This window comes from Malaya genurostris, chromosome 1 (genome assembly GCF_030247185.1).
Source record: "Malaya genurostris strain Urasoe2022 chromosome 1, Malgen_1.1, whole genome shotgun sequence".
Lineage (NCBI taxonomy): Eukaryota > Metazoa > Arthropoda > Insecta > Diptera > Culicidae > Malaya > Malaya genurostris.
In genome coordinates this window covers 165,276,786-165,288,079 of record NC_080570.1, presented here as the reverse complement: position 1 = coordinate 165,288,079, position 11,294 = coordinate 165,276,786, and the positions used below count along the sequence as shown (strand labels likewise).

Sequence of the window (11,294 nt, the reverse complement as noted above, 5' to 3'; positions counted from 1 at the left end):
CATCAATTATTGGCAGAATTTTAGATACTTTTTGCTCTATAGTTGTAGAAATCCCGAAATCCAAGATTTCGGCTTTCGTTTGTAGATATTCTCGCGAATCGTCATATAATTTGTAATTTCGAGACGGGTTTGACAAGGAAGTTATTGAAATTGATGACGTATTAATTCCTAACTGTCACGTGAATTTAGAAAGTCTTATTTTTCCATTTTAAATGCTTTTATGGAAAACTAGAACATTGCATTTTTAATGTAATCGTAATCGGTTTTGTCCGCTACGCAACCCAGTTATTATTTTTTTTTGCTCTGTTGTATTCCGCCTTTTACTTGCACCGTTACAATTCTGCAAGTAAAACATTGAATATCTGCAAAAAAATCACACATTCAATCAACTAGTACGTGCGATTATCGATAATCGAATGAGTGGAAAAGGTATGTCAGTTTTATTCGTATTCACGTCGTCCAGTTATGTCTCTGACATTACCCACCCGTCTTTTTTAAGCATACTTAGAAATGTGAATGATTGTTAATTATTGGGACTACACACGATCTGCTGGTTACACGTGAATAAATAAATATTTCAAAATAACATAAATCAAGAAGCTGTCCGTATATTTATATTTTGGTTTCCTTGTATTGGTGACAGTGTCACATTTACGCTTCAAGTTGAACTAAGTTGCAAAGGTATTTTAATTTGGACTGTTACGCAGTTAGAAGTCGATGTCGGAATATAAATAAAAATCATCGATTTCGAAGCTTTTTCCAAACTCTCAACTACGCCTTTTCCTGTAAAACGTCGCTCTTGGTTCGGATTTTCCAGAATCTGCAAACGCTCGTCCCAACAACTCTCGTCGTCTGATGTTACGTCATACGTGCTCACACCACCCCCCCCTCCAGTACAGCTTCAAAATGTTGTTTATCATTGAATAAATAAACGACACTGCAGAGCCGATTTATATTCGTTTGACTTTGCCCGAGAAGCACACATATCCGATGGCTCCTCCGAGATCGATGAAGAAAATTAACTGGTTCCTTAATGCTCGGAACGCTCCGTGCAGTCAGTGGCGCTGTGAATGTGCCTTCCATAAATCACCCGAAACGATCCGACGCAAACGACGATGAAGACTGAAATTTATGTCATCCAGTATTCCGATGCTCTTTTTATTAACCTTATTTGCGTTTACTCGCCTTGTTCCGTGAGCGGTAAAACAGTCTGACAGTCGTCTGATGGGTCGTACAGGCCTACTGCGACGATTCAAATCCAAAAGCACGGTTGCCATTTCTACGGACGGACACAGTGATATTCACCAATCGATAGACGAATCGCGTTCGATATTCCATCTTGTGTTTTTTTTTTATTCTCATTTAATATGTATAAGGTATAATAGCATCAGTAATATTTGTCATTTTGTTCATTTTCCTTGGATCATATTTATTTCATCAGTATATTTTCAGAGGGTTTACCGCGTGTATTCGTACTAGTTATCAACATGTCATTTATCATGGCGCTCAGATTCATTCACATACTTTGAATCGAGTGCTAATCGATCATCATCATCATTTGATTATTTTGGGTTTCATTTATTATGTATACATAACGATTAATCTTTCTTCCATATTTTTTACTGTATATTAAATCCGCATAAACAGTGACATATTCTTAATCATTATTATTTCTATAATAATTATTATTAATATTATTATTGTTGTTATTTTATTTAAACTTTTTGTCAATTTATAATGTTTTACACATGATCAGTAAATTTGTCAACAAAATCGGCCTCTTGATACTCTATAGTCCCGCTAAAACTACTGCCACTAGTTAGTAATTATATAGCATTTTTGCAATACACATGTACTACCAATTGTAATGCGTGTGAGTCATTGGTTTTTTCTTCTTCTTCTTCTCTATGCTTGTCCCGTAAGAGTAATAAATGTCATAAGTTATCGTTTAGTTAGTTGATTCCACTATATGCCGAGCAAAATGCCGGTCTGTTGGTAGAACGCCAAATGATTTTTATTTTTTTTTCTTTGTTTATTTTCCAATACAATAAAGCATTTGATGGGCCAGTGGGCTTACGTGTTGGCCTACTGCGATCGGTATGACGAATATTTGAAATTATCAAACGGCTACTATGATATGTGTGATACCAAAAGCAGGATATTATAGTCGAATTTTGGGTTTGCCTTCATACAATGCCGGAAACAGTTTATGTATATTTTTTTTGTTTGTAAGAACTATTGCAACGAGTATTTAATTTTTTTTTCTATAACACCAGCATCATCACAAGATTAACATACAGGTTGTGGTTGGTTTTTTTCATATTTACTGTTGAATTAGTTTACACCACTTCTACGCGATGGGAAAATGGTTGCTTAACGTATCGAATTGAATAGTAACTAAATTTATTATATACAAGCACGTAAAATCTAATAAATTCTAGACTCGCAAATTCGCTAACAAAGAAACGAGCAGACCGAAGATTTGAACCGAAGAAGAAAATGATTTAACTGGTAATACTTTTCGTTACATATCCTTCCTAAGATTTGCGTGATAAATACATAGTTTATTGTCAAACTAACATAATTCAGTAACATCTATTTGCTTAAGTTTTTTTCTGTTCTGTTTTCGATTAAATGTAGTTTGTTGCTTAAACTCGCATTTTGTTGTTTCACTGCTGAGCTTGGTTCCCTTGAACACTCTTTGCCCGTCGTTCGTTCAGATTATTGCTTTGGATTTGAACGTGTTTCGCCCAGCCCAGAAACAGAAAAAGAGAAGTTAGTTTAGTTTGAATCCGAATCCGAGTCACTGGGTGCGATGGGCGTAGTAGCCATCGGTTGTTCCTCCTGAATCGGTTGCTTGGTAACGGCCGTCGCCGCCAGATAAGCATTGACCGATTCTCCCGTCGTGTGCTCGATGCCAACCCTGAAAAGCGATCATTGAACTTCGTGATCAGACACCAATAAAAAAAAACCGCCTTCACCTGTATTCGTGTCGAGCAAGATATCTGACGTATTTTTCCGGTGGTTCATCGCTGTCGGATTCCTGTACACTTATGGATCGGACGGTCGTGTGCGAAACCTGTGTTGCCGGCATCGTAAACTCCACGTAGGCATACGGAGCCAGCTGTTCCGGAATTTGGTCAAAGCTAGTCAACGCCATCCGACACACCAACTGATGGGTTGTGTAGGCGCCCTGACCCTCCTTCGGCAGCCGAGGACATCTCCACACTATCGCCCGATGGTGGTGCTCGTATTTTGCCTGTCCGGAAGTTACCTCGATCAACGATTCCTGCAGTGTCTCGACCGTCCCCAGGAACCGTTCGATTCCTTTGATTTTACCCGTACGACGATGAGCTGATTTCACTGAACCATATCTAGTATAAAAAAAATAAGAATATCATGAATGCCACTTCCGAATCTCAACCCAACAAACCTGAAGTGCTTCTCCACCCGAAACAAATAGATCCAACACTCCGGGATGGGAAACCGAATCGATACATCCTCACACGGAATCTGGCCGAGCTTTCGTGAGGCAAACCCGGGAACCAGTACGTCGGCCCGTAGTTCAACTTTATTCCCCGTGACACACCAGGTCGCTTTGAGCTGTAACGGAAGCTCTCGATTCTTCGGCGGTCGCACCCGGAATCGCATCAACTCTATGTAGCACGCGTCCGGTGGTTTAAACTTGATCGTGCGACATCGCTCGTACACATCCTGCTGTACACAACCATGGAACTCTACACCCTCGAGTCGAATCCATTCTTCCGTAACCACCGGTATGATATCGTGCCGTCCGACTACTTCCTTACCCTGCCGCCACAGGTCGTTAACTCCCAGCTCAATGTCGGGCATTCCTGAAATGAAGGATCCGATCTACGGTCTTGAAACAAAAACACCTCCAACTCGATCACACTTACCGGAAAGAAACGCTAAAAAGAACAACCGTACCCGAGCAATCTGCTTATCCACGTGACCTTCGGCATCCTGCTCGACGTACAGCTCATCGACGGCAGTTACCTGCACTTCTTCCGTTTTGTACGTCAACGCTCGATCACGGTGCACACTCATCTTGAACAGTGCTTCCTCGATGCACACGGAAAACTGCTTCATGTCCTCGTAGTTCATCGAACCGAGCTTGAACAGTTGCGAAATCTGCGGTGCATGTTCGACCGGTAGTCCAAGCTTTTTCAGATCACTTCCCAGCTCTTTCACACCTTGATAATCACCCTGAATGGCGTAGGCAGCGAACTGACTCAGTTTGTTGGTCAATCGTTCTGCTTTCGTAACCTGACCGGGTCGAACACCCGGTCGCTCCTTGTAGAACACGTACTGCAACTTGATGGTGAATATCTTACCGAAATTGTCGTACTGCTGGGCTCCGATCTCGGAAACTGAGTAGCACGCCTGTAGTGGCAGTTCCTGGAATGGATCCTTATCGGTTGCCGCATTCGACAGTTGCATCACCGGATTGTCACCCTGGAAAACCAGCCGTACGTAGATCTTCTTCCAGAACCGCTGACCGGTGATCTTTTTCTTGTTCGGTTGCCGTAGTTGCATTTCCCAACCTTCACCGGAGTACACAATTCGGGGGAAATCCTCCAGGGGTTGCGAGACATCTTCGTCGAACAGTGGCGTTGGAGGTGTCTCTTGCGAATCGGTCCGCTGCAACTGTGGAGTTGCTGTGGATGACAAGGAAAGTGATCAGTGGAAAAAAAATCCCATCATCGCACGAATACTTACAATCCGGCAGTGCGGCCAAGGTAGCATCCGCATCGTCTCCCCTATCGAAGGGATTCACCCGTGGCGAAGAATCACCCGAATAGATGGAAGCAGTTTGAGGACTCCTCGGTGGTGGAGCCAACGCCGGAGCCAAACCCATATCGAGGCCATCCTTCGGTCGAATCACCACATTGAAATGACCTCCTTCGTCGGAATCACGCGAATGTGATCGGCCGAATGGAGTTCCCTATAAGAAAAAAACAAGCGTTAAATTCCTATATGACATTCGAAACAAGAAAAAGATCACTCACCTCCGGTGCTGGTGGTCCTTCCATCGATAGGAAAGGATCACCGAAGCCATCCTCGGTGCCGAAACCATCACCACCGTCAAATCCACCACCACCGGATACATCACTCGTTCCCCAGGCATCGGCCGTTCCGAAGGCATCCGCTGTAGTGCTATTTCCTAGGTCCCCATCGAGGAAAATGTTTCCGGCTTTGTTTTGTGTTCCTTCAAACTTGGCAGCAAATGAATCGAACGCATCCGGTTCCTGGGTGAAACTGGCCGAAACTATGGTATTATTATTATTGGTAGAATTTCCATACATTTCTTGGGCGACGGTTGGTTGCACTGCGTAAGAATCGTCGTCATCAGCCGACAGAGCAAAAGGATTGACCACGGTTTCGGGGACCGCAACCGGTTCGCTGTAGAACAGTTGACTGGTCACGGTCGGAGGTGCGACAACATCGACGTGGTTGTATTCCATTGGTGCCGACACCTCGATGGGGGTAGGAACTGGAGCATGCTCAACGATCATATCGCCGTCCAACGAGTATGGTTCGTCAATTTTTTCCCCACCGGCAATGTTCACAATACTGCCCGAAACGGAACTAGGAATGTTACCGGAAGTCACGTTCGATCCAGTCGGACTGTAATCGGAAGACGCTTCCGATCGCATGATCACTTCTTCTGCTTCCGGTGGAGCTTCCAGTACAATTTCCGGCGATGGTTCCATTGTGGGTTGCTCGATTGTTGGAATCACAGACTGCGGTTCTGGTTCCGGTTCCGGTTCCGGAATCGGTTCATTTACGATTTCCGGTGCTGGCGGTGCTTCGGAAGCTGCCGGCACAACTTCCGGTGGAGGAACTTGAGTTTGAACCAGGTTTTCGGTAAGATTTGGAACGAAGGACTCCGTACCCGTGGGTTCGGGACACGAACCCCCGAAAATGTCATCGAAATCCCCGCTCAGTAGATCCGTTTGCTTAGGTTCCGGAGCGGGAGCGGCGGATGGAGCTGGTGTAGAGAATAGCGACAAAATGTCCTCCTTTGATTTCGGAGCAGGAGGTTTTGGAGGCGCTGCCTTCGTAGCAGTGGTGGAAGTACCAAACAGATCGAAGAGATCCGCTTCCTGTTGAGCTGGCGCTGCTGGCATATGCGGCACACTGGGAACCGGTGCCGTTACCGGCGATGATGCTAGTGAGCTTCGTGGAGGAGCTGGACGCGGTGGAGGTGGTCTTGGACGAGGTGGCTTCTGAACTTCGGGTTTGGTAGCGACACTGGCAACAGCGGCGGCACCCATTTGGACTGCGGGTTCTGCGAATGGATTATCATTGGCATTCTGTGACATTCCAGTGTCGAAGAGCTCTGAATTCTGTGACTGCGGAGGTTGATCTCCGACGGATAACAGATCGCCAAAGTCAGGTGTTGGGCTGGGAGAGTGTAGATCTCTCATGGACACCGGGCTGGGCGTTCTGGTAGCCGGGATCTTACGGAGAAGGTTCGTGCTAGTCTGATCAAGCTGATCGGCAATCGAACTGATCAACTGCTGCGTTGCTTGCGACGGTGGAATCGGTCTCGGAGGAGCCATTTTTCCGTTACCATCTTTGCACGCTTTCATCTCATCTTCACTCGAGTAAGCGTTGATCATTGAATCGTCCATCAGATTGCTGTTGGTGTGAGGACCTAACTGGAGATGCGTCGGTTTCGGAATGATCAGATCATCATCCTCGTTGATTGTGGTGTCGAAAAAGTTAGCCGCACCGTTGTTCATTTGCTGATGTTGCTGCTGCTGCTGTTGGTGGTAGACGTGTCCACTCTGGGTCATGACAGAGTCAGTTACCCCAAAAATTTCGGCACCAGTTGTCACTACCACCGCGTTACTTCCCGCAGTGCCAAACAGGTTATTCATACCGGCCATAGCCGCAGCTGAAGCAGCCGGATCTTCTACCTCACCACCGAAGTCCGCAAATGGATTGCCCGCTGCCTGCGCCAAGAAAGGATTATCGTCGACCCCCACCGCAGCTCCACCATCTTGCGCCTCGTCATCTTCACCGCCAAAGAGGAAAGGATTCGATACCGGTTCACTGCCAGCCATCGGCTCATCTTCCATTAGGAAAGGATTCGCCATTTCGCCTTAGTTGTGGATTAGTTCGTTCTCTAGTAGTTTGATTTCAGTCTTGCCTGGTCCCAAGTCGTTGGCAAACGAAGTGTCAAATGGATCGATGTCAGTCTCGTCAATGGAGTTGCTCGCTTGTGGTGTCAAAACTTTCACAAAGATGGCACCAGTTTCCTGTGAATCGGAGAGAAAATCGGTGTTGGGATTCTCGTTGACCGCCGCAGCCGGAATGAGTTCGTCCTCGAGAAGTTTTAGCTCAGTGCGACCCGGTTGGATGTTCACAGCGATCGAGGTGTCGAATGGATCGATTTCCTCGGGTTTCGATTCGGTTGCCGGCGTCAGTACCTTTTGATTGTAGTGCTCGTGAGTGTCAAGCAGATCCGCCCGGGGTTGTTGAGTCGCTGATGGTTTTTGTATGGGCGTACAAGCTCTCGGATCAAAATCCGGATCGGATAAGCTATGCTTTAGAGTAGCGTTGTTCAACTCCTGCTCGATGAGGTTTATTTCAACCTGGGTCGGTGCAGTGCTTGGCACGAACGAAGTATCAAACGGATCGATATCTTCCGACTCCGGTATAGAAGATTCTCGGTTATAGTAGGGAGTAAGTGGTTTCTTTGTCACGGAATGATCACCTTCGATTTTCAGCAAATCTGAGTCCGGAACCACAAAAAGCACAGTCTTGTTCTTAGTCGATCCGTTGATTTGAAGACACAACGAAGATTTACGTTGAGCAATCGAGGCACTGTCGTCTGCTTCCTTGTCCGGTTCGCTGTCGCCGCCGCGAGGATCAAAATCGGGATCACTGAGAGAATGATGGATACCAACCGGTTCGCCAGCCAGTAGCTCTTCCTCCAAGAATTTGAGCTCGGTTTTTCCGGGAGCAACAATCGAGTTCACGGCCGAGGTGTCGAATGGATCGACGTCGAACGCAGAATTTCCGTCAGTCGCTAGTACTTCCAGGGGAGTTTGCGCGATATTGGTAAGATCGGTATTGCTTCCGGACAGTAGATCTTTGGTTAGTCCACCCGAAACTTGTAGCTGGGAGTTTTCTTCTGCTGAGAAGAGATCAGGAGTTTTCACACAAATCGGTTCAGTCGTTCGATCGTCTCCCGCGCGAGGATCGAAATCAAAGTCGTCCTCTACCTCGGGACCTTCGTCCGCACGAGGATCAAAGTCGTCGTCTTCTTTGGCAGTAGCTGGAAGAACGCGTTCCACGAATCCGGTATCAAATGGATCGTCCGCTGCAAAATCGTCTTTGTCGTCGGCGTCGTCGTTTTCAAGCCCGGCCGGTGCGTTTGGAATTCGTGGGCCAGTGGATGGACGTGGCGGTGGTGGACGTCCTGGTTTCTTAGTACCTACAAAAAAAACTCATTTATTCAAATTATTCCCAGTCTTAGATCGCATCCTTTTACCGTCTAAACTGGCCTCGCCTACAAGTAATGCAAAATTGTCCCCTTCAACCGCTGGTTCACGTTTTTTAAGATCGTCAAATTCGTCAAGATCAAACTCCGGTTCGTTCGGCTCCGGTTCCTGTTCCTTTTTGGCTTCCTGTTCCTTCTGTAGTGCAATATGAAGCGAAACACTTAAATCTATCGGTGCATCGCTCGTAAGCTCGTCGGTATCGTCGAGAAGAGTTAGTACGGTTTCCTGTGGTGCCGAACTTTCGGTAGTTGGTTTGGCTTCTTCTCCGTCTGCTTGTGCGTCGTCGAAACTTTCCAACAGCAAATTTTGTGGTCCTCGTCGTGGTCCAGCCGACGACTTGGCGGTGGAAACCGTTTCAACGCGTCCGGTTAGTACTTCAACGGCAGCACCGATATTAACGATTTTCTTTCCACGCTTCGAAACCTCCGGTCCTTTGATAACCTTCTCGGCGTAGGAAGTATCGAATGGATCTGGTCCCTCGAATGACTCTAGCACTGGAGATTCCGGCACATACGCGATCGGCAGTTCACCCGAGGCTATAGCATCGATGTAGTTGGTGTCGAAGATATCCTCCTCGACTTCGGAGTTGGGCTCGGAATCGGAAAGCTCAACAACGGCGTTGATGAGCTCTTCCGCAGCCCTCTTCTCTTCGGCCTCTTTGGCGGCCTCTCGAGCCTTTTCCTGTTCTTCCTGTTCCCGACGAAGCTGTTCCTCCCGTTCCTGGGCTTCTAGTTGTACCTTGGTGGGAACTTTCTGGAAGAAGGAAACCTCCTTGATACGATCTAGATCCTCCTGGGTTTTCTTGAGTACGGTATCGATGCCAGTGGTGAGCGCTGCAAACTTAGACCATTCCTCGTCGTTTTCACCCGATTTTTCACCCGGTTGATCTTCACTATCGGATGGTGCAGCCGAGTTTAGTGCGGAGGATGCTTGAGCCTGATGCTCCCGGCGATACTGCTCTAGTTCCTCTTCGGTGAAGAGTTCTTGATCTTTTTTGGATTTTTTCCCTTTCTTTTTCTTCTTTAATCCTTTGGGTAGTTTAAGCATTATCTAGACTGCCGAGACATCGAAGCGTCTACGAATAGAAAGACTAAATCAAACACTATAGCAATAATACTATCGCAAGAACCGATATCTAGTTCAAGGTCATCATCCAACTGTTCAAGCATTCTTCGTCGGAAAGTCGGCGGAAGAAAAAAATCAATCATCCATCATCAACCGAGCTACCGAGAAAAATAATTCCATTTCCGCTTGAAGCGCTGCCAACAATTTCTCCCTGCCGTTTTCTGCTCACACACCACTGCACATATTATTTATTCACTTTTGCGAGCCCAATTATCGGATGTCGACAGGATGTCTCTGAAAAGCACTATTTTTAAACTTGATATGTGTATCCCAACTATTCCCGAGGGGCGACCGTCGAGCACAATTATTCAACCAGAATCGGAAAAAAAAAATCGTTGAATGAGTAAGCACTTGGAAGATTATCGATTTTTATCCGCAAAAAAAAAACATTGTTTTTCCTAAACTTTGTTCGGAACAGAAAAGATGTACCATCGCAGTAGGCTGAACTAAAAACGTGCCAAGAATGCTGCTGCAGGAAGAATAGAATCTACTTGCTCGGTTTCGCCTAAAGATATGCAATTACCCTTGCGGGTGCCATCCATAACTGCACGATGATGGATTCGTTGTGAACGGAGTGAAAAATTCGTTCCGTCGCTTGGGAAAACGTCCTGTGCACCGTTAAATTGCAACCAAAATAGTACCTGCCATATTACTTACGTCTCTTTGCAAAGTTTGCCAAGGGATTTGGTGGAAATTGTTGGGAAAATTTCACAATTTTCTTAGAAGAAAGGCTCCTGCGAACCACTTACACCCACCGAAAAATTTTCACTTGGCATTGAATCAACTGCTACTTCCGGTGAAAAAATTCGATTTCTGACTGAAACGTCCGGAACAAATGGACGGCGTGATGATGGAAAACTGTTTCCAATCCGTTCGAGTGAATAAATCTTCGCGGCAGTGACCAAACTTGGCACCGAATTTGCCAAGTATGAACTAATGATAAGGATCCCCTGTTCGGGTATCGATTCACTGCAAAGCGCACGCGCTTCCGCCATCATCGTCATCTCCTCGAAACGGTGTTGCATAACGTTTGCACGCAGTTGTGTTGATGTGAAACAACCCTTATCTGTCAGAGTGCTCCTTTGAGTGTTGAAGTCAGCAGCAAGCATATACATGAGGAGGGATGAGGGAGGGGTGGGTGCTGAATAGAAGAAGACAAACAGGACTCGACTGTTAATGAATGTTGTGTTCCGTAGCAGCTGACCTGACACCGCGCCGATGCCGGGGCAAAGTAGAAGAAGAAGAAGGGTAAGATAAGGTAAAGTAATTTCTGTATACAAGTTGGCGCGTGGGACGTCATTGATTTAGTTTCAGTCCATTGAAGGGATGTTTGACTCTCCACGCAGTAATGCTATGCTCTGTTATTTTATGGAAACTATTCAAATGAGAAATGCTAGTCTTTCATGCTTCTATTCTATCTTCTTTACTGGGGTGCATATCGTAGCAGGCCACGCTTCGGTATGGCTTCTTACCTTCACCAGTGCGTTGGTTTCGCTTCAATAGTTTCGTTCGAGTGTCTGGCATTAGCCGTTTCAAAATGTCAAATAATTTCTCTTCCTCGTGAGGATGCCCAACAAATTATGCTGACGAATACACGTTTTTCTTGCAGTTGCAAAACTTGATACTATCAGC

At 45.9% G+C, this 11,294-nt stretch overlaps 2 protein-coding genes across 2 annotated transcripts; both read right to left on the bottom strand.

Annotated features, from left to right (window-relative positions):
* Window positions 1–1,332: 1,332 nt before the first annotated feature.
* On the bottom strand, window positions 1,333–7,127 carry LOC131426669 (protein stoned-B). The gene is made up of 6 exons (XM_058589557.1): window positions 5,031–7,127; window positions 4,741–4,966; window positions 3,918–4,679; window positions 3,434–3,854; window positions 2,982–3,374; window positions 1,333–2,923 (listed from the first exon to the last, which is right to left on the bottom strand). The coding sequence occupies exons 1-6, from the start codon at window positions 7,125–7,127 to the stop codon at window positions 2,782–2,784; spliced, it is 4,041 nt and encodes a 1,346-aa protein (XP_058445540.1). The 3' UTR covers window positions 1,333–2,781.
* Window positions 7,128–7,133: 6 nt separating this feature from the next.
* LOC131426670 (protein stoned-A) lies at window positions 7,134–10,479 on the bottom strand. The gene is made up of 3 exons (XM_058589558.1): window positions 10,320–10,479; window positions 8,528–9,612; window positions 7,134–8,470 (listed from the first exon to the last, which is right to left on the bottom strand). The coding sequence occupies exons 2-3, from the start codon at window positions 9,582–9,584 to the stop codon at window positions 7,134–7,136; spliced, it is 2,394 nt and encodes a 797-aa protein (XP_058445541.1). The 5' UTR covers window positions 9,585–9,612; window positions 10,320–10,479.
* Between the last annotated feature and the right edge of the window lie 815 nt (window positions 10,480–11,294).